At 43.6% G+C, this 20,911-nt stretch overlaps 1 protein-coding gene across 18 annotated transcripts in view; it reads right to left on the bottom strand.

Annotated features, from left to right (window-relative positions):
* MICAL2 (microtubule associated monooxygenase, calponin and LIM domain containing 2) overlaps positions 1-20,911 on the bottom strand; it is a 392,610-nt gene that overhangs the window by 194,278 nt on the left and 177,421 nt on the right. For 6 of the 18 annotated variants that reach the window (XM_077453572.1, XM_077453585.1, XM_077453587.1 and 3 more), the window contains exons 17-22: positions 20,523-20,648; positions 16,517-16,783; positions 10,570-10,671; positions 8,662-8,796; positions 7,467-7,607; positions 3,853-3,912 (exon numbers count right to left, since the gene is read on the bottom strand). The exons of 1 other annotated variant lie outside the window; for it this stretch is intronic. In XM_077453572.1, the coding sequence (XP_077309698.1) occupies positions 3,853-3,912; positions 7,467-7,607; positions 8,662-8,796; positions 10,570-10,671; positions 16,517-16,783; positions 20,523-20,648 (831 nt within the window). Of the gene's footprint in view, positions 1-3,852; positions 3,913-7,466; positions 7,608-8,661; positions 8,797-10,569; positions 10,672-16,516; positions 16,784-20,522; positions 20,649-20,911 lie in introns of those variants that run through there. 11 more of the 18 variants (XR_013262554.1, XM_077453576.1, XM_077453578.1 and 8 more) reach the window with 11 other exon arrangements.

Raw genomic sequence — 20,911 nt, 5'->3', positions numbered from 1 at the left:
GGTGCCCGCTGTGCCCAGAGGGAGCGCCCTCCCCTCCCCCCCTTCCACATCAGATTGGCTTCTTTCTCTTTTATCTTGTGACTCTCAGTGATGGAAATGAGGAGCGACCCGCCGTCACCGCTATAATTATTTTACAGCTTTTACTACGTTGATACATTTGTTGCATTTGTGTATCGTTTTTTTCACAGATGTCATTAACCGCTTCCCGACCGCCCCACGCTTATATACCCTTCAGAGCGAAATCACTTAAATCACGTACCATTCATTCTTTGGGTCAGGCACGCGACGCCGACCACCCGCTCCCGATGTGATTGAACACAGCAGGAGCCAATTAGCGAGTTCGGCGGACCCAATGTCCACGGGGACCCGCTGATCGTTCCCAAGGCAGACAAACCCCCGGTCTGCCTATGTAAACAAAGCAGATCACCGTTCTGTGAGAGGGGAAGATGGAGATCTTGTGTTTCTGCTAAGCAGGAACACGGATCTTGGTCTTCCCCCAGTTAAAGCACCTCCCCCACACACAGTTAGCAAGCACTCCCTAGAAGCACATTTAACCCTTTGATCGCCCCTGATGTTAACCTCCTTCCCTGACAGTGTCATCCCTCTTTGGAGTGGGAGTGGCCAAGGGAAACATGGGATCATCTGATACCTTTTATTCGTAATTATACCCGATGTTTTCTCAAAAGAAACTATCAACTATTTGATGATATTTGAAATGTTAAAATATAATTTTTTAAACAGCAAACCTACCCCCTGAGGAAGACCACGACCATGAAGGTCGAAATGCGTAGGAAATTTTATATGAAATCATGGACCTGTACATGATTTCTTTCTTCGGGTCAGGCGCGGGCCGTCGGCAGGAGCCAATCAGCGAGTATGACGGACCGATGCCCCACTGATCATTCCCAAGGAAGACAGAGTGGTGGTCAGCCTATGTAAACAAGGCAGATCGCTGTTCCGTGAGAGGGGAAGATGGAGATCTTGTGTTTCTGCTAAGCAGGAACACGGATCTCTGTCTTTCCACAGTTAAAGCTCCTCCCCCCACACAGTTGACAAGCACTCCCTAGAAGCACATTTAACCCTTTCATCGCCCCTGATGTTAACACCCTTCCCTGATAGTGTCATTAGTACAGTGACAGTTCATTTTTTTTAGCACTGATCACTGTATTGGTGTCACTGGTCTCCAAAAAGTGTCACGAAGTGTCCAATTTTTCCGCCGCAATGTCGCAGTCCCGCTAAAAGTTGCTGACTGCCGCCATTACTAGTAAAAAAATAAATAAAACAAAATAACGATTCCATAAGGGCCGGTTCACACTGCAGGCGAGGCGAGGCGACTCCGACTTGCCTCACCGCGACCTGCCGCGACCTCAGCGGCAACTTGCAGATGACTTCTGTATAGAAGTCAATGCAAGTCGCCCCGAGGTCGCCCAAAAGTAGTACAGGAACCTTTTTTCTGAGTCGGAGCGACTCGAGTCGCTCCTCTCAGAACGGTTCCATTGTACAGAACGGGGGCGACTTGCGAGGCGAGGCGAGTCGTGTCGCCTCGCATCGCCCGCTGTGTGAACCGGCTCTAAATCAATCCCATAGTTTGTAGATGCTATAACTTTTGTGCAAACCAATCAATATACGCTTATCGTTTTGTTTTTGTTTTTTAACCAAACAATATGTAGCAGAATATATTGGCCTAAATTGATGAAGAAATTCGATTTTTTTTTTACATTTTTTTATTGGATGTTTTATAGCAGAAAGTAAAAAATATTTGGGTGTCCCCCAGTGTGACTCCTTGTACGCCACATGGGGCAAAGAAATATCCCTCTTTGGAGTGGGAGTGGCCAAGGAATTCTGGCTAGGAGACCCCCCCCCCCATTTCATACATTTTATTGGTAATTATAACCCAAAGTTTTCTCAAAAGAAACTGTTTACTATTTGATGATACTTGAAATGTTAAAATATTATTTTTTTAAACAGCAAACCTACCTCCTGAGGAAGACCGTGACTATGAAGGTCGAAACGAGTTTTTTTTTTTTCAAAATTGTCAGCTTTTTTTGTTTATAGCGCAAAAAATAATAAAAACACAGAGGTGGTCAAATACCACCAAAAGAAAGCTCTGTTGGGGGGGAAAAAAAGGACATCAATTGTATTTGTGTACAGCGTCGCACGACCGCACAATTGTCAGTTAAAGCAACGCAGTGCTATATCAGTGGTCATGAAGGGGAGGGGTAAACCTTCCAGATCTGAAGTGGTTAAAGAGAAACTCTAATATGTTTTCAGCTCACCCATTTTAGGGCTCATTCAACACTGACCCTGGATGATGCCCGAGCAAAGATGGCGCCGTCCTTCTGGAGAGAAAAGCAGATGAAGGCATTGTCGGGGTGGGGGGGGGGGGGGGGGTACTGTGATCTCTACGAGAGGGAATAAATATCTGGAAATGTTACACTGACACATTACTGAGCATGAAAAAAAATCCCAAGGTCTGTATTAATCAGCAATGGCGAGGTGCAAGAATCTGATCTGAAGAAACAGATTTCAGATTTTAAATGTCTCAGTGAGAGAATCTCATATCAGATTTGATTCAGGAAGTGAAGCAGCCGGTTGGAGGAAGGTCGTGTTTCCTGATTAAACAGTCAGATACTGGTCTGTGTACACTGTACAAAGAACGGCGAGATTACAACCGCTCCGCCAGATACTACTGCGGAGTGCTCACATAGAAATATACAGAAATATAACGCTAATTATAAATCTAACACTAAATAAAAATAAAACACAAACTATAATCATAAATATAAATATATAACAAGTAACATAATTCTAAATACAAATATAACTAATATTTATATTTATATATATATATATATATATATATATATACACAACACATATATATATATATATATATATATATATATATATATATATATAATGTTTATATATTAGATATATTTATAATATATAATCTAACATTATATATAACTAATATATATATATAATATATATATATTCATAAATACAAATATAAATATATAACAATTAACATAATTATAAATACAAATATAACTAATATTTATATATATATATATGTATATGTATATGTATATATAAAAATAAATAATTTTTATATATTATATTATATTATATATATTTATAATATATAATCTAACATTATATATAACTAATTCTAACACTAAATACAAATATAAATTTAAAAAATACATATAATTATAAATATAAATCAAACACTAAATATAAATACAAATAAATATAACAAGTAACATAATTGTAATTAAAAATATAAATATATAGCTAACTATAAGTATAACTAATCATGACACTGAGGCCTCATGCACAATATACATTATAATAACATTATAAAAACGCCAGTAGCTTTTTCAACGTTTTTTGCAATATTGTTTTTTTTTTTGCGTTTTTCAGCATTAGCTTTTTTTAAAAAAAAAATATTTTTATTTATTTTTTTAATGGATGAAAAATATTGAAAAACACTTTTTTCAGCGTTTACCTGCTTTTTTTCACGAAATAAATATAATAAAAATATAACTAAATCTAACACTAAATATATAATTATAAATACAAATATGAATATAAAAATCTAACCCTAAATATAAATATAACACTAAATATGAATATAATTAAATATATCCTGTAAGGTGCTTTTTATAAGACTGCTTAGAATAAAAGGGACAGTAAATCAGTAAATTAGAAAACACTTGAAGCTCATGGGAAGTGAAGATCTTTGTCATATCGTGCAGAAGAGCCAGGCTGGGGTTAGACGTGCAGATCTGGCCAAGCACATACACATATATATATATATTCATTAGATGATAATTAGCGGAGTACCTGGCCCGGGTCGGGGAAAAACAACTTGCGCCTAATCGGAGCCTCTCCATCGGATGCTCTCTGCATTGAAGGGAACTTCAGTTAAATAAAAGAAAAACCTTTACAGCAGGATGTACTATCTGTAAGCCCTTGTACACACGGTCGGACATTCTGACGGAAAATGTCCGATCGGACCGTGTTGTCGGATAATCCGGCTGTGTGTGGGCTCCATCGGACTGTTTCCATCGGAATATCCGGCAGACAAAGTTTTTGAGCTGGGCTATAAAACTTTCCGACAACATGATCTGATGGGACTTTGTCTGATTGTGTGTAGAGAATTCCGATCGGACAAAGTGCCACGCATGCTCAGATCAAATTCCTAGACCAAAGCTATTGGCTACTAGCCTGAACGTAGTCCCGTCCTAACGAAATAACGTCATTACGTTACGTACGATCGCATTTTCCGACAACTTTGTCCGACCGTGTGTATGCAACACAAGTTTCGGACAAAATCCGTCGGACAAAATCCGACGGATTTTGTTGTCGGAATGTCGGATCGTGTGTACAAGGGCTAAGATGTTGCATCTCTTATTATCGGGTATATGTCCTCAAAGTGTTCCCTGAGCTTTGGAACCATTGTATCCTGAACAGTGTGACACCGTTTCCTTACCCTGCCCTTATCTCTATGGGGTCACCTACATACCCCGCCCACACAGGACTGAACTCTGTATATTGCCCAAACCATTCGCCATCCTTCTCCAGTGCCTGAAATACGAAGCTGTCAGAGCTTTACTCATCGACCTCAGATAACTCCAGATGTAGCTATCCAAGTAGGCTTTGATATATTCGTATTTGATCTATCTGTTGTCTTCTGAGTGTTCAAGACAGCTAGACAGATAAACAACCGCTAAAGGGTATTTATGTTCCTCTGAATACAATAGAGAATTTGTGTGAAGATATTTCCCTGAGTGCTTACATAACATAAACACACATATTTTCTCAGGGAGAATCTTCCTCTGTTGATATCTTTATGTAAGAAGCAGCACCAGGCAAATGTAGAAAGGGGCCCGCCTTCCCATCCCCCAAGCCATGGCAATTGGATTTGTCTGGAGCGATGTGCGGGTAAAAAAACGTTATAATTCGTATCGCCCAATAATATTGCTCAGGATAAACATCAGAGCGGGAAGAACTTGACTTTTCAGATCTATTGATTATTAGGGTGCTGAACCCGCGACAACCCACAGCAAGGCCTTGAACAAAAGCGCGAGATTTATCAGCTAATCTCGTGCGGAAGTGGGGGGGGGGGGGGTATTAGGGACTTCAAGGGCTCTAAATATTTCCAGTAAATCAAAAAAATATTATAACTATAAAAAAAGGGAAAAATAAATGATTTAAAGCCTTAGTCCAAAAATATTTGTATGGATAGAATAGAGAAGAGTTGCATTTGTATCAGTTTTTTTTTGTTATGTGACCACATTGGGGAGATTTTAGGCCCTTGTGACGCCATTACATACAAATTGGAGGAGCGTCCGGGAGAGGAAGATAACAGTAGGAACAATGTCAGAAGTTCAGACCTTTCCCTCCGAGATGTCTTACACACAACCGGGCTTAATAGTAGAAGAGGAGGTCCCAGGCAGGGCATTAATTTGCTTGCAAAGAATAATAAAGCTTCATTTACATTGGGTTTTATAGAGCATCACTGGCTTAATTTTTTTTTTTTTTTATAGGAAAAAAGTTTTAATTATCAAGGTGGGCAGTGACACTTAGAACTGCAATGTGGGTAGGAACTCCCAAAGCTGCAAGGTGGGTGAGAGCCCCCAAAACTACAAGATGGACAGGTACACCCAAAACTCCAAGGTGGGTGAGAACTCCCAAAACTACAAGGTGGGTGAGAACTCCCAAAACTACAAGGTGGGTGAGAACTCCCAAAACTACAAGGTGGGTGAGAACTCCCAAAACTACATGGTGGGAAGGAACTCCCAAAACTTTAAGGTGGGCAGGGACACCTAAAACTACAAGGAAGGCAGGAACACATCAAAACTAGAGGGAGGGTAGAAACACCCAAAACTACAAGGTGGACAGGAACATCCAAAACTACAAGGTGGACAGGAACACCCAAAATACAAGGTGGGCAGGATTACCAAAAACTACAAGGTGGGCAGGAACACCCACAACTAAAAGGTGGGCAGGAACACCCAAAACTACAAGGTGGATGAGAACACCCAAAACTACAAGGTGTGAAGGAACTCCCAAAACTTTAAGGTGGGCAGGGACATCTAAAACTAGAAGGAGGGCAGGAACACATCAAAACTAGAGGGAGGGCAGGAGCACCCACAACTAAAAGGAGGTCAGGAACACCCAAAACTACAAGGAGGTCAGGAACACCCAAAACTACAAGGTGGGCAGGAACACCCAAAACTAAAAGGTGGGCAGGATTACCAAAAACTACAAGGAGGTCAGGAACACCCAAAACTACAAGGAGGACAAGAACACCCAAAACTACAAGGAGGACAAGAACACCCAAAACTACAAGGAGGACAGGAACACCCAAAACTACAAGTAGGACAGGAACACCCAAAACTACAAGGAGGACAAGAACACCCAAAACTACAAGGAGGACAGGAACACCCAAAACTACAAGGTGGGCAGGAACACCCAAAACTACAAGGAGGACAGGAACACCCAAAACTACAAGGTGGGCAGGAACACCCAAAACTACAAGGAGGACAGGAACACCCAAAACTACAAGGTGGGCAGGATTACCAAAAACTACAAGGAGGTCAGGAACACCCAAAACTACAAGGAGGACAGGAACACCAAAAACTACAAGTTGGGCAGGAACACCCAAAACTACAAGGAGGACAGGAACACCCAAAACTACAAGGTGGGCAGGATTACCAAAAACTACAAGGAGGTCAGGAACACCCAAAACTACAAGGAGGACAGGAACACCCAAAACTACAAGGTGGGCAGGAACACCCAAAACTACAAGGAGGACAGGAACACCCAAAACTACAAGGTGGGCAGGAACACCCAAAACTACAAGGTGGGCAGGATTACCAAAAACTACAAGGAGGTCAGGAACACCCAAAACTACAAGGAGGACAAGAACACCCAAAACTCCAAGGAGGACAGGAACACCCAAAACTACAAGGAGGACAGGAACATACAAAACTACAAGGTGGGAGGGAACACCCAAAAATACAAGGTGGGCAGGAACATCCAAAAATACAAGGTGGGCAGGAACATCCAAAACTACAAGGTGGGCAGGAACATCCAAAACTAAAAGGTGGGATGGGATATCCAAAACTACAAGGTGGCAGGGAACATCCAAAACTAAAAGGTGAGCAGGAACATCCAAAACTACAAGGTGGGCAAGAACACAACCATGCATGAAAAAATTGCTTCTCTGTTTTTCTGATAAGACAGTGGGAACACGTCACATTTAGGTGGAAAACCCCTTTAAAATATTTCCCAACTTCTGTCACCTAACGGTAATTGCCATTTATTTTACCAGAAATGCTTGAAAGGAAAACCCTAGCGGTTGGTCACGTAAATTTTGGTTTTCTGTTGTCCCATTCATGAGGTTATCAACCAGAAATAGACACTCTGTGCAGAACCAGAACTGGACTTACATGTTGCAGTATCTTCTTAGACTGAGTGCCGCAGTGGGCGGAGACAGTGGAAGATGGAGATGAAGGAGAAGATGAAGCAGGAGGGTCATAGAAAGGGATTGGAGAGGAGAGAGGAGATAAATCAGGAGAGAGGAGAGCATTCTGTGGAGTGGAGAGGAAAATTATATCCAATGATACAAAAAAAGAAACAAAATAGCAAAACAAAAGTTATAAAGCAACAGATGAGAGGACCAAGAATACAGTACACAGGCTAGACATGTGCAAACCCCAAAAAAGGTGTTTCACTTCGGATAAATTCGTTATGTCACTAATTTCATTTCATTCATTTGTTGCGGAATTCGTTTAGTTTAATTTTGTTTTGTTCAATTTCATTCTGTTTATTCATTTTCTGACGAATTCCAAATTTTCGAAACGATTCAAATCCAGTGTATAGAATAGCTTGATTGTTAAGGAGCGGGCCGGGAAGTCAGCTGCCGCATCCTTAACAACCGATAACTCATCAGCTGTCATCTGAAATGTAAACAAAAGAATGGCGGCAATTAAAAATTCAGAAAAAAAAAACAATGTAGTATCCTCCCGCCCCAAAGAAGCCCCCCCCCCCCCCCATTTAGAGGGCATGTGGCCTGGTATGGTTCAGCCCTGCCGGGCTGCATGCTCTGATAAGGGTCCGGTATGGATTTTGGAGGGACCCCATACCATTTTTGATTTTGTTTTACATTTTGGAATTGGGTTCCCCTTCAAATATATAGCAGACCGGATTTCTGGGTTTTGTATTTGCATTCTTTTTTTTTTGCATTTCAGCTCTCAGTGGGGAAGCCCGCTGACAGCTGAGGAGTCATCGGTTGTTAAAGACCCGACGGCCGGCTTCCTGGCCCCCTCATTAACAACCAGCTATTCTTCACACAGAATTTGAATCGGCCGATCATTTTTTGATCAATCCGAATTTGAATCATTCTAAAAATGTGGAATTTGTTAGAATTAATTTAAACAAATTTCAACAAAATGCATTACCATTTAATTCGGAGATTCAGATACATCCGAATCTCTGAATAACCAAAAAATTTGTCCGAATTTATATTCGGTCTGAAGGGAATTGTACATTTCTAACACAGACAGCAAAAAAAAAAAAAAAAAGAGTTTTGACTTTAGGTAGATTTTAAGTGATTTAATCTTGCACACAGGCATGTGGCATTACCTCTTTAGATTGAGCGTTGTTGGGGGCGGAGTCAGTGGCAGATGGAGACAGAGGAGTAGAGAGGTCAGGAATTCGGGGATCAAAGGACGGAATTTTAGAGGTGAAATGAGGTAAGCGGGGAGCGGGCAGTTTATCCTGTGCAGAGCAGAAGCCATACAACAAAACCATTAAAACAACTTTATTATAAGGCATTATGTATTAAAGCTGACGTTTAATCTGCATATTGTTTGCCTTTTGCCTTCCCTGGTCCCCCCCCCCCCCCCCCCCATCTACTTTTCCGTTTTCATGACATACCTTATTTTATACCCAATGACATCATCACAGGGTCTCCATGTTTCTTCCTGCCCCATCATGCGTGTCAGTGGGAGGAATAGTGACCCATTGTTGGTGTCAGTGGGTGGAATAGTGGCCCATCATTGGTTTCGGTGAAAAGAATAGTGTCCCATTGTTGGTGTCAGTGGGAGGAATAGTGACCCCTTGTTGGTGTGAGCGGGGGGAACAGTGTCTCATTGTAGGTGTCAGAGGGTGGAAAAGTGGCCCATCATTGGTTTCAGTGGAAGGAATAGTGTCCAATTGTTGGTGTCAGTGGGAGGAATAGTGCCCCATCATTGGTGTCAGTGGAAGGAATAGTGCCTATTGTTGGTGTCAGTGGGAGGAATCGTGCCTATCATTGGTGACGGTGGGAGGAGTAGTGCTCCATCATTGGTGTCAGTGGGAGGAGTAGTGCCCCATTGTTGGTATCAGTGGGAGGAAAAGTGCCTATCATTGGTGCCAGTGGGAGGAGCGGGTGAGGTGGTGGGAGTGGAGCTTTAGGGAGTGCAATTGTAATCTGGGGCAATGTGGGGGGGGGGGGGTTGGTCCACCACGGCACCCCCCTAGATCTGGCCGTGCAGCATTTACTTAGTGCCCCTGCATTCCCTGCCGTCGGTGACATTGTGAACATAGCAGCCTTGGCATCCTTCCAGACATGCATTTGCCTGGCTTGTCAATGTAGGCTACTGCGGCTGCTACGTTTGCACGGCATCCTGATGGGCTTGGTTGGACACCCTTGGGCTAGATAAGGGGTCTCCAAACTTTCTAAAGAAAGGGCTAGTTTACTGTCCTTCAGACTTTAGGGGGTCCGGACTGTTCCCAGTGGGAATAATATGCCCGATCTTTAATATTAAGATAAGAAATAGTTGGTGTCAGTGGGAGTAATAGTGCCCCATTGTTGGTGTCAGTGGAAGGAATAATACCTCAAGGGCCAGATTCAGCCCCACAGCCACAGTTTGGAGACCACTGGGCTAGATAGTTACATAGTTAGTAAGGTTGAATAAAGACACCAGTCCATCCAGTTCAACCTGAGTGAGTGTCTACAATTGTCCCTATCCCTGTACATTGCAGACTCAGATTGGTCTCTACCCTCAAGGAACCCACAATCCAAGGTCCCCATTCATATACTAGGGCCAATTTTAGACAGAAGCCAATTAACCTACCTGCATGTCTTTGGAGTGTGGGAGGAAACCGGAGTACCCGGAGGAAATTCATGCAGGCACAGGGAGAACATGCAAGCTCCAGGCAGGTAGTGTCGTGGTAGGTGAGCGTGCTAACCACTACACCACTGTGCTGCCCATAAATTAACCCATAAGATGGTCCTGGGTGTCCTCCAGCCAGAAAATGAGGTGGATTCCATCTGATTTGTTGCAGGTTCTAATGAAGAGCTCACAGTGTGCAGTGAAATCAGAGGAAGCCGTTTCAGTTCAGGAGAGGAGCCGGCACAACTGTGCAAGACTGCAATATATCCAATTAGGTATGTGGCTAACCCAACCAATAATTCTGGTAATACCTGACCTTCCTGTAATTAGGTTATTACGCAGAGTATTACGCATCACACTGATGGCGGCATGCAGAACTTTCCAGAATATTCACCTGCGGGATGTCCGAGGGGCCGAACATGGAGGCCAAGTGCGCCGCCTTCTCCCTAATGTTCTTTTTATGGAAATCTCTGATGGCCAAAGCTTGAGCCCTTTTCTGCCGGAAGAGGATGGAGAGAGAGGAAAAGAGAGAGAAAAATGAAACAAGAAAAGACAGACGGAGACGCAGAACCGGCGCAAAAGAAATACGTTGCTATTGTGGGCAGTGATGGCCCAATGAAAAGGAGAACTGCACACCTGTCTTTTTATTATAGACCTGCCCGATCTGCAGAGACCTGAGCCAATCAAGAGCCTAATGCCGCGTACACACGATTGGAAATTTTCGGCCAGAAAAAGACCGATGAGAGCTTTTGGTCGCAAAATGCGACCGTGCGTAGGCTCCATCGGACTTTTGCTGGCCGAATTCCCGCCAGCAAAAGATTGAGAGCAGGTCCTCAATTTTTTGGTCGGAAAAAGTTTCGATCGTAAATTCCGATCGTTTGTAGCAATTCCGACGCGCAAAATCCCTACGCATGCTCGGAAACAATTCGACGCATGCGCAGAGGCATTGAACTTAATTTTCTCGGCTCGTGGTAGTGTTGCACGTCACCGCGTTCTTGGCGGTCGAAAAGTTCAGCGAGCTTTTGCGTGACCCGTGTGTATGCAAGCCAAGCTTGAGCGGAATTCCGTCGGAAAAAAAACATCCAAGATTTTTCCGACGGAAAATCCGCTCTGTGTGTGTGTGTGTGTGTGTGTACGGGGCATTAATGATCAACAGGCTGGACAATTCTCTGCAGATTGGCTGCAAATGTTCAACCAATCTAAATAGATTCACCAGGTTTGTGAATGGAGTTATTCATCTCTAGTTGCAATCGGAGTCAATTTTGTAAAAAATTTTTTAGATAAATGGTTATCGTTTATTCTTTTGCACCGGTTTTCAGCAAAAAGAGAGAAGATTCAGGACATGCAGAGTGCAGATCACCCGACGTAAAACCACTAAGGGCTTATTTACTAAAACCACGCCGCCAGCCAGGGAGAGCGGTGATCACTTGGGAAAACGTGGTGCTTGTTCGTTGGAGGGAAGAAATATTGATCCCTCGGATAAGCTTACTAATCAATTCAAGTGCCAGTCCACCCAAAAGTGATATTTTTCATTAAAAAAAAATAAAAAATAAAAAATATTCACACACTTACGCTTGAGGTCTTTGTAACAGGAGGACTAACATGCAAGCCTGATATCTGACCCCCTAAATACGGGGTCTATTTATGAAAAAAATTCCATAGCCATTTGTTATGTGAATCTGCACATTCACTTTGTGTGAACAGGGCAAAAACATGCTATTTTCTCTTCTAAACAAACGTTCCTTATATATGGGCAGCAGTAAAATACTGCATTACTTCCACTAGATGGAGCTGATGCACATAGGAGATACATATGTTTTACGTAAATGCTACCAATGGAATTGCCAAATAAATGTAACCAATGGTTACTAATTCCCTCTAGTGTTCTCTAGAATGTTACATGTTACAAAGGTTTATTCCATATGCTCCTCTGCGCCATCCAGGGGTCCTAATGCAGTCGTTTACTACTACTAATAGAAATATAGACAATATAACAACCAGGGAGCTTTTCTGAAATACTCTGAACATGTTTTATGGGAATATTGTGGAAAAAAAGTGTTTCTGGTTAGTAGAAAAGCATTGATGGTGCATGAAAGGGTCAAAGCATGCCGAAAGATTATTGTTAAAGGACCAGTAAACCTTATAAAATCGTTACCTTTATGGAAAAGATCTATGTTCACAAGCATGTATGTGAGAGTTCTGATATGTTTACATTGCATTTGCTCATAAAGTTAAATCTTCCAATTCTTTGTTCCACATCATCATCCATTTTTGGCTCAGTAGGGCTTTACCGGAGGATGGGCGATGGGTGGGCAGTTTGCAGAAAAATATGTCTCAGGAAGTTCTCACAAAAGAAGACTTTCCGACCTTTGGGCAAAAACTTCCTCATATCTCATTTTCATTGGTCTACTTCAGGGGGTCTCCAATCTTTCTAAACAAAGGGCCAGTTGCCTTTCCTTCAAACTTTAGGGGGCCAGATTGTGGCCAGTGGGAGTAGAAAATGACCTAGTGTCAGTGGGAGTAAACTATTCCCTATCTTTGGTATTAGGGGGAGGAATAGCGCCTCATCGTTGGTGCCAGTGGGAGGAATAGTGCCCCATCACTGGCGTCAGTGGGAGGAATAGTGCTCCATCATGGGTGTCAGTGGATGGAATAGTGCTCCATCATTGGCGTCAGTGGGAGGAATAGTGCCCCATCACTGGCGTCAGTGGGAGGAATAGTGCCCCATCACTGGCGTCAGTGGGAGAAATAGTGCCCCATCATTGGAGTCAGTGGGAGGAATAGTGCTCCATCATGGGTGTCAGTGGGAGGAATAGTGCTCCATCATTGGTGTCAGTGGGAGGAATAGTGCCCCATCACTGGCGTCAGTGGGAGGAATAGTGCCCCATCACTGGCGTCAGTTGGAGGAATAGTGCCCCATCACTGGCCTCAGTGGGAGGAATAGTGCCCCATCACTGGCGTCAGTTGGAGGAATAGTGCCCCATCACTGGCCTCAGTGGGAGGAATAGTGCCCCATCACTGGCCTCAGTAGAAGAAATAATGCCCCATCACTGGTGTCAGTTGGAGGAATAGTGTCCCATCACTGGCCTCAGTGGGAGGAATAGTGCCCCATCACTGGCCTCAGTGGGAGGAATAGTGCCCAATCACTGGCCTCAGTGGGAGGAATAGTGCCCCATCACTGGCCTCAGTGGGAGGAATAGTGCCCAATCACTGGCCTCAGTGGGAGGAATAGTGCCCCATCATTGGAGTCAGTGGGAGAAATAATGCCCCATCACTGGTGTCAGTGGGAGGAATAGTGCCCCATCACTGGTGTCAGTGGGAGGAATAGTACTACATTGTTGATGTCAGTGGGAGGAATAGTCACCCATCATTGGTGTCAGTGGGAGGAATAGTGCTCCATCGCCTGTATCAGTGGGAGGAATAGTGCCCCATCATTTATGTCAGTGTGAGGAATAGTGCCCCATCGTTGGTGTCAGTGGGAGGAATTGTGCTCCATCACTGATGTCAATGGGAGGAATAGTGCCCCATCATTGGTGTTAGTGGGAAGAATAATGCCCCATCAATGGTGCCAGGGAGAGGAATAGAGCCCCATCACTGGTGTCAGTGGGGGGAATAGTGCCCCATCATTGGTGTTAGTGGGAAGAATAATGTCCCATCAATGGTGTCAGTGAGAGGAATAGAGCCCCATCACTGGTGTCAGTGGGGGGAATAGTGCCCATCATAGGTGATAGTGGGAATAGAGTGGCAGGAACTATGGCCACTGTTTCTGATAGTGGGGGGAATAATGCCCCAAGGGCCAGATAAAAGCAAGCAAAGGGCCACATCCAGCCTTTGGGCTGCAGTTTGGGGACCACTGGTCTTCTTGATGTTGTGTCCTGTGCCATGTTCTGGTAATACAGTGTCATCCTTATTTGAGTTTCTGCGCAGACACAGTCATTTGATAAGGCATTCATTAAAGTGGGGGAAAACATAAGGGGGCAGTCCCTGCACCTTCAGAGGTGGGGCTTGGCTAGTGCACTCCAGTAAATAGGCAGGGTTTGGTAAAACTGCCTGGTCAGTGGTTGGGCGTAGGTAGACTGGCGGCATGGTTAATTGTGTCCCAGGATGGAAATGTCCATAAGTATTTATATTTTAACAAATCCAACCCTGGAGATCAGCAAACTTCTAAAGAGTAAAGTTCAATTAGTTGGGGCTCGATTTAAAAACCTCTGAAATTGGTAATTTCCCAACCAAAAGTCCCACTCAAGTCAACAGGAATCTGAACCAGGCTCCAAAAAAGTTCAGTGTAGAGCAAAAAATGATGCAAAATTGTGCAGAATGGCTTGGGAAGCTCCAGATGAGTTGATGGGGCCAAAAACATCCTAAGCTATTTCCTTCAAAAATGTTCCCAAGGTTCTTCACAGATTTACCAAATTTTCTTAGAAGGTGGGTCCTGGAGGCACTGGCAGTCAAGCTCAGGGTGGCCAGGGAACAGCAGATATAAGGCAAAAATGTCCTTGTAGCCACCATGGTCCCTTTCTCCTAGAAGCCCTTCGGAAATCCAAACTACCAAAAATAAGACTAAAATTTGGATTTAGGTCATCTGAATTTATGAAATTTGGTGTGGGTCTAATGTCTTCTGAATTTCGGGATGAACTCTATCCAACACACAACTGACTGCTATCAGATGAAGAACCTGCTTAACCAAAAATGGCGACTTACCCAACAACTGGCCAAAGTTCACTGAATGTGAAATATTTCATTTTTCGATAACTGCAAAGACTTTCACATACATCAATGGTGAACATTATTAGTAACTCTTTCTCATAAAGTAGCTCTTTGTTTTAGGTTTGCTGTAAATTTAGTGGAGTGTTGTTTAAGGAATGTGGTAAGAGTAGTACTATCCAGGGTAAAAAAATTCAAGAAATACCCTTAAAGTAGACCTGTCATTGATATTCACTTTAAGTGAACCAATAGGGCCATGTTGGCTCCTTAGCAGCCTAGCCTCGGCAAGGATCACATGGACTCCAATTATTAGAGACTACAGTAGACGTGCAAAGAGCTATGAAGCTCAACAAGACACAACTGCTGTGTAGCACCACCAGGTAGAAAGCAGGGCCTGCATATGTAATGGGTTCCCCACATATGCATCCATGGGGAACAGCAGCAGTAACTAAGATATCACAGCCAGCTCCTTTTGCGTCGGCAGCTTCCAATCATGGGACCGTTGTGACAGAGGTCACATGATCAGAAAGCCAATTCTGGCCTCCTGGCATTTAGAGACCCTTAAAAGGCTTGGGGTAGGAGGCAACAGCAAGGGGTTTTATTTACCCTACCATGAAGGTCTTCGTTCAGGCTCTTCCTATTATGGGGTGAGAACCATCTCCCATTTGCTCTTCTGCATTGTCTCATACTCCCAGGGTGGAGACTTAAGCTACACACACTGCCAGGGCCGTCTTTAATATTGATTAGACCCTGGGCAAAAATTTTCTTGGGGGCCCCCTCCATGCAATTTCACTCTCCACCTGCTCTGAGACATATATTAAATAGCAGCTAGACTTAAAATCAGTTTTCTGTATCAGATCAGGCAGAAATTGTGATTGGTTGCCAGAGGTTACAGCATATCATTACCGCTTACTGACTGGTTGCTAGAGGTTACAGTAGACATTACTGCTCACTGATTGGTTGCTAGAGGTTACAGCACATCATCTCTTCACTGCAGGGGAGCATCATATGCATATGAATGCCGCCTTTATTTACATATCAATGCTGCTGGCCACAGCTATTTACTTAGTAATGCTGCCGCTATTTACATATGATTGCTGGTTATTTACATGTAAACACAGAGTCTGCAGGTGAGTCATCTGTACACATTAGGGCAGAGCTGGGCAGCATTAGTAGCAGTACTTCACACTGAGGTATCGGGACACAGCATGGGACTAAAACTTCAAGGGACAAGGGAATTTAAACTGGGATAGTTGGCAAGTATGTGGCAGGTACTTTGGGCCCCACAACAATGACAGGGCCCAGGGCAGCTGCCCCTTTTGCCCTGCCTTAAAAACGGCCCTGCACACTGCACAGGAAAGGCAATCATTATCAATTTGAGGAAGCCGGTCCAATGCAATGATGTTCAGCTGCTAGGCATGTAGACAGGAAGATGCTGAAAAAGGCTGAAGGGGGTCAACGGCACTGACATGAAAAAAAAAGAATTAAAAAAGTGATGAAAAAAAAACCTGGCAAACGAAATGCCAGTCATTTAGGGGTTAGGCCGACTTTAAAGGTGCGGCCTCGGTCGGTTATTTTTACCCACAGATGTACTACTCATGCCCTGACCTGGTATGTGAATGGGTTGGCTTTGTCACCTGCTGGGCCTTCTCTTCGATGTGCTGGAGACGCTCCAAGATGCCGGTCAGCAGAAGAGCAGAGGGACAGGCAGAGCTGAGGGAGTCCCCCCCTTCTGCTGGACTGGAGGGTCGTTGAACCTCTTCCCTCGACTGCCTCCTCATAGGTGGGTCTGCCTCTCTGGGGACGGTCACCGCAGCCCTCGCCCTGGTCACAGGAGCCACTCTGGGCATGGATGGCAAAGGTGGCGGTCTGACCACTGGTGGAGTCCTAGCTATTCCCTGAAACTGGTAAACACCGCAAATGAAAAGTTGGGTCCTCGTTGGAGGCCAAACACCATGCACTTCATGCCAATCACTAGTTTAAAGATCACCCATTTCAAAGAGGAACTTGTATATTTACTGTGGCAATTCTCCTCCCCTAAATAGCCAAAACTTGAAAAATACCCCTCTGTCTGGGAGGTGCCCCCTTCCAAAGGCTGCTGGATTATTATTTTTTTGTATTTGAAAGCCCAACTAGTTCTGGATTCAATGTGGAAGAGTTAGAACCTCTTTCAGTTTTTTATCTTCAGGCAGAAAATGGGGAGGTACCACTAGAACCCCAAGGATATCCTAATAGTATTGGGTTAGAACCTCTCTCAGGTTTTTATTTCTTGGGTAAAATGAAGGGGTAGCACTAGAACCCTAAGGATAGCATATTAATATTTGAATAAAACCTCTCTCAGGTTTTCATTTCTTTAGTAACATGGATAGGTAGCACCAGAACACTAGGGATATCTTATTAGTATTGGGTTAGAACCTCTCTCAGGTTTTAAGTCCCTGGGAGAAATGAAGGGTTAGCAATAAAATCCTAGGAATAGGCTATTAGTATTGAGGTAGAACCTCTCTCAGATTCAAATTATTTGGGATACATGGAGGGGTGGCACTATAAACCTAAGGATATCCTATTAGTATTGGGTTAGAACCTCTCTCAGGTTTTAATTCCCTGGGATATATGAAGGGGTAGCGCTAGAATTTATAAGACTAGCCTACAATATTGGGGTAGAACCTCTCTCAGGTTCAGATTATTTGGGGTAAATGGAGGGGTGGCACTATAAACCTAAGGATATCCTATTAGTATTGGGGTAGAACCTCTCTCAGGTTCAAATTTCATGGGATAACTAGACGGGGGCACTAGAACCCTAAGGATAGCTTAGTAGTATTGGGGTAGAACCTCTCTTAGATGTACATTTCTTGAGATAAATGAGGGGGTAGCACTAGAACCCCAAGGATAGCCTATCGGTATTGGGGTAGAACCTCTCTCAGGTTTCAATTTCTTGGGATAAATGGAGGGGTAGCACTAGAACCCTAAGGATAGCCTATAAGTAGTGGGATAGAACCTCACTCAGGTTCAAATTTCATGGGATAAATGGAGGGGTGGCACTAGAACTCTAAGGATAGCCTTTTAGTATTGGGGTAGAACCTCTCTTAGATGTAAATGTCTTGAGTTAAATGAGGGGGTAGCACTAGAACCCTAAGGGTAGCCTATCAGTATTGGGGTAGAACCTATCTCAGGTTTTATTTTTGGGGATAAATAGAGGGGTAGCACTAGAACCCTAATGATAGCCTATTAGTATTGGGTTAGAACCTCTCTCAGGTTTTAATCTCTTGGGATAAATGGAGGGGTAGCACTAGAACCCTAAGGGTAGCCTATCAGTAGTGGGATAGAACCTCTCTCAGGTTCAAATTTCATGGGATAACTAGAGGGGGGCACTAGAACCCTAAGGATAGCTTAGTAGTATTGGGGTAGAACCTCTCTTAGATGTACATTTCTTGAGATAAATGAGGGGGTAGCACTAGAACCCTAAGGATAGCCTATCAGTATTGGGGTAGAACCTCTCTCAGGTTTCAATTTCTTGGGATAAATGGAGGGGTAGCACTAGAACCCTAAGGATAGCCTATCAGTAGTGGGATAGAACCTCACTCAGGTTCAAATTTCTTGGGATAAATGGAGGGGTGGCACTAGAACCCTAAGGATAGCCTATTAGTATTGGGGTAGAACCTCTCTTAGATGTAAATTTCTTGAGTTAAATGAGGGGGTAGCACTAGAATCCTAAGGGTAGCCTATCAGTATTGGGGTAGAACCTATCTCAGGTTTTATTTTTGGGGATAAATAGAGGGGTAGCACTAAAACCCTAAGGATAGCCTATTAGTATTGGGTTAGAACCTCTCTCAGGTTTTAATCTCTTGGGATAAATGGAGGGGTAGCACGAGAACCCTAAGGATAGCCTATCAGTATTGGGGTAGAACCTCTCTCAGGTTTTAATCTCTTGGGATAAATGGAGGGGTAGCACGAGAACCCTAAGGGTAGCCTATCAGTAGTGGGATAGAACCTCTCTCAGGTTCAAATTTTATGGGATAAATAATGGGGTATCACTAGAACCCTAAGGATAGCCTATCAGTATTGGGGTAGAACCTCTCCCAGATTTTAATCTCTTGGGATAAATGGAGGGGTAGAACTAGAACCCAAAGGATAGTCTATTATTATTCGGTTCCAAATCTCTGTCAGGTTTTCAGTTCTTGGGGAAAACTGAATGCTTCTCCACAGTTTCCCTGGTTTGTAACTGAATGAATCTGGGACTGAAGCACCACACCGAGAGTTAATCCTCCGGATATTAATTGATTCAGAGATCAGATAAAAGACTTTGTAACGGTGGCAACGCGTTTCGGGAAGGACAAGGCTCGCCTCTTCATAAGAGCTTGAAGATGAGGAAGAGTGTGCTGGACTGAATTACAAATATTAATTAAGCAATATTTTTACCAAACAAGTGTTGGGGTGCAGAGTTCTTCAACCAGCCGCTGCTCCTCATTTTTCGAGCCCTGACCAAGGGGGGCAAGTTCTGTCACCCCATAATGGGTTGGCTCTGGGACAAGGTCCTTCATTTGCTCTCATTTTGGAATACGTTTATATCTGGAGGATTAACTCTCGGTGTGCGGTGCTTCAATCCCAGATTCATCCAGGGAAACGGTGGAGAAGCAGCCAGCCCAGAACCCAGATACCCCGTTGAAATACAACAAACTTCAACTCCGTATTAGTAAAATATTCTCGAGGTTCTAGTGCTACAACTTTGCCAAGAACTGAAAACCTGACAGAGATTTCGACCCCAATACTAATAGGCTAGCCTTTGGGTTCTAGTTCTACTGCTCCATTTATCCTAAGGCCCCCGTACACACACGAGCCGAATTTCCATCGGAAAAATCTTGGGATGGTTTTTCCGACGGAATTCCGCTCAAGCTCGGCTTGCCTACACACGCGGGTCACACAAAAGTTCTCTGAACTTTCAACCTGCCAAGAACGCGGTAAACGTACAACACCACGACGAGTCGAGAAAAAAGAAGTGCAACGCTTCCGAACATGCGTCAAACTGTGCACGCGTAAGGAATTTTGCACGTCGGAATTGCTACAGACGATCGTGAAATTTCCGATTGGAACTTTTTCCGACCGAAAAATAGAGAACCCAGCTCTCAATCTTTTGCTGGTGGGAATTCGGCAGTCAGATGGAGCGTACACACGGTCGCATTTTTCCGAAAAACAAAGGCTCTCATTGGACTTTTGCTGGCGGAATTTCCGATCGTTAGAGATTAAAACCTGAGAGAGGTTCTAACCCAATACTTCAATTCCAGATTCAATAGGTTTTAGTTTCTGTCCCGCTGGGAAGATTGTCCCTCTTGTGTTAGGGCGTGGGAAGGTGTCCCCATGGCGGGAAGTTAGAGGACACTCTTCAGTGAGGAAACAGACCTCGTGGAGGTTCTACACCTTCCACAATCTATCCAAAGCTGGAGCTAAGGTGTGACTCCATATTTCATACGATGCCTAGGCTTCAAAACGTTACCCTCTTCTACCAAAAATATTACAAATTCAAAAAAAAAGTCATTTCTATACGTTTTCGGCAGAAGAACCCATCCTGTATACAAACTCTGCCCTCCCCACGACCCTCCAGTAAAAAGCCAAGTGCTCACTTCATAACCAAAACGCCGAGCGCCATACCTGTCTTGTCGGTGGAGGCTGCGCGGGGGGAGGGGGCGGGTCCTGCGGTTTAGCAAAGCGAGGGTTAACGGGAGGCGGGTCGCAGGGGGGAGGCTCTGGCACGGAATTATCAGAGAGGGGTAAAGCCTTCAAAATGGATACAATGGTAAAACAAACAAACAAACAAACAAACAAACAAAAAAATAAAAAAAAATAAAACATAATAGCAGAAAATGGAGAGAAAAGGTTAGCAGAGGTGAGAACAAGAACGAGGCAGGAATGACGGCTAATCGAATGATTTGTACAATAATTGTTCCTCCCTTAAGTTTGGCAAAAAAAGTATAAAACATTACAAAGTATTAAAAATCGTACACTTGTATGAACTTTTCTTAAAGTTAATTAGATAAAAA

This window comes from Lithobates pipiens, unplaced genomic scaffold, assembly GCF_037356315.1.
Source record: "Lithobates pipiens isolate NorthernLeopardFrog02 unplaced genomic scaffold, aLitPip1_a1.2 Scaffold_24, whole genome shotgun sequence".
NCBI lineage: Eukaryota > Metazoa > Chordata > Amphibia > Anura > Ranidae > Lithobates > Lithobates pipiens.
The sequence above is the reverse complement of the archived record's forward strand: the minus strand, read 5'-3'. Positions and strand labels throughout refer to the sequence as shown.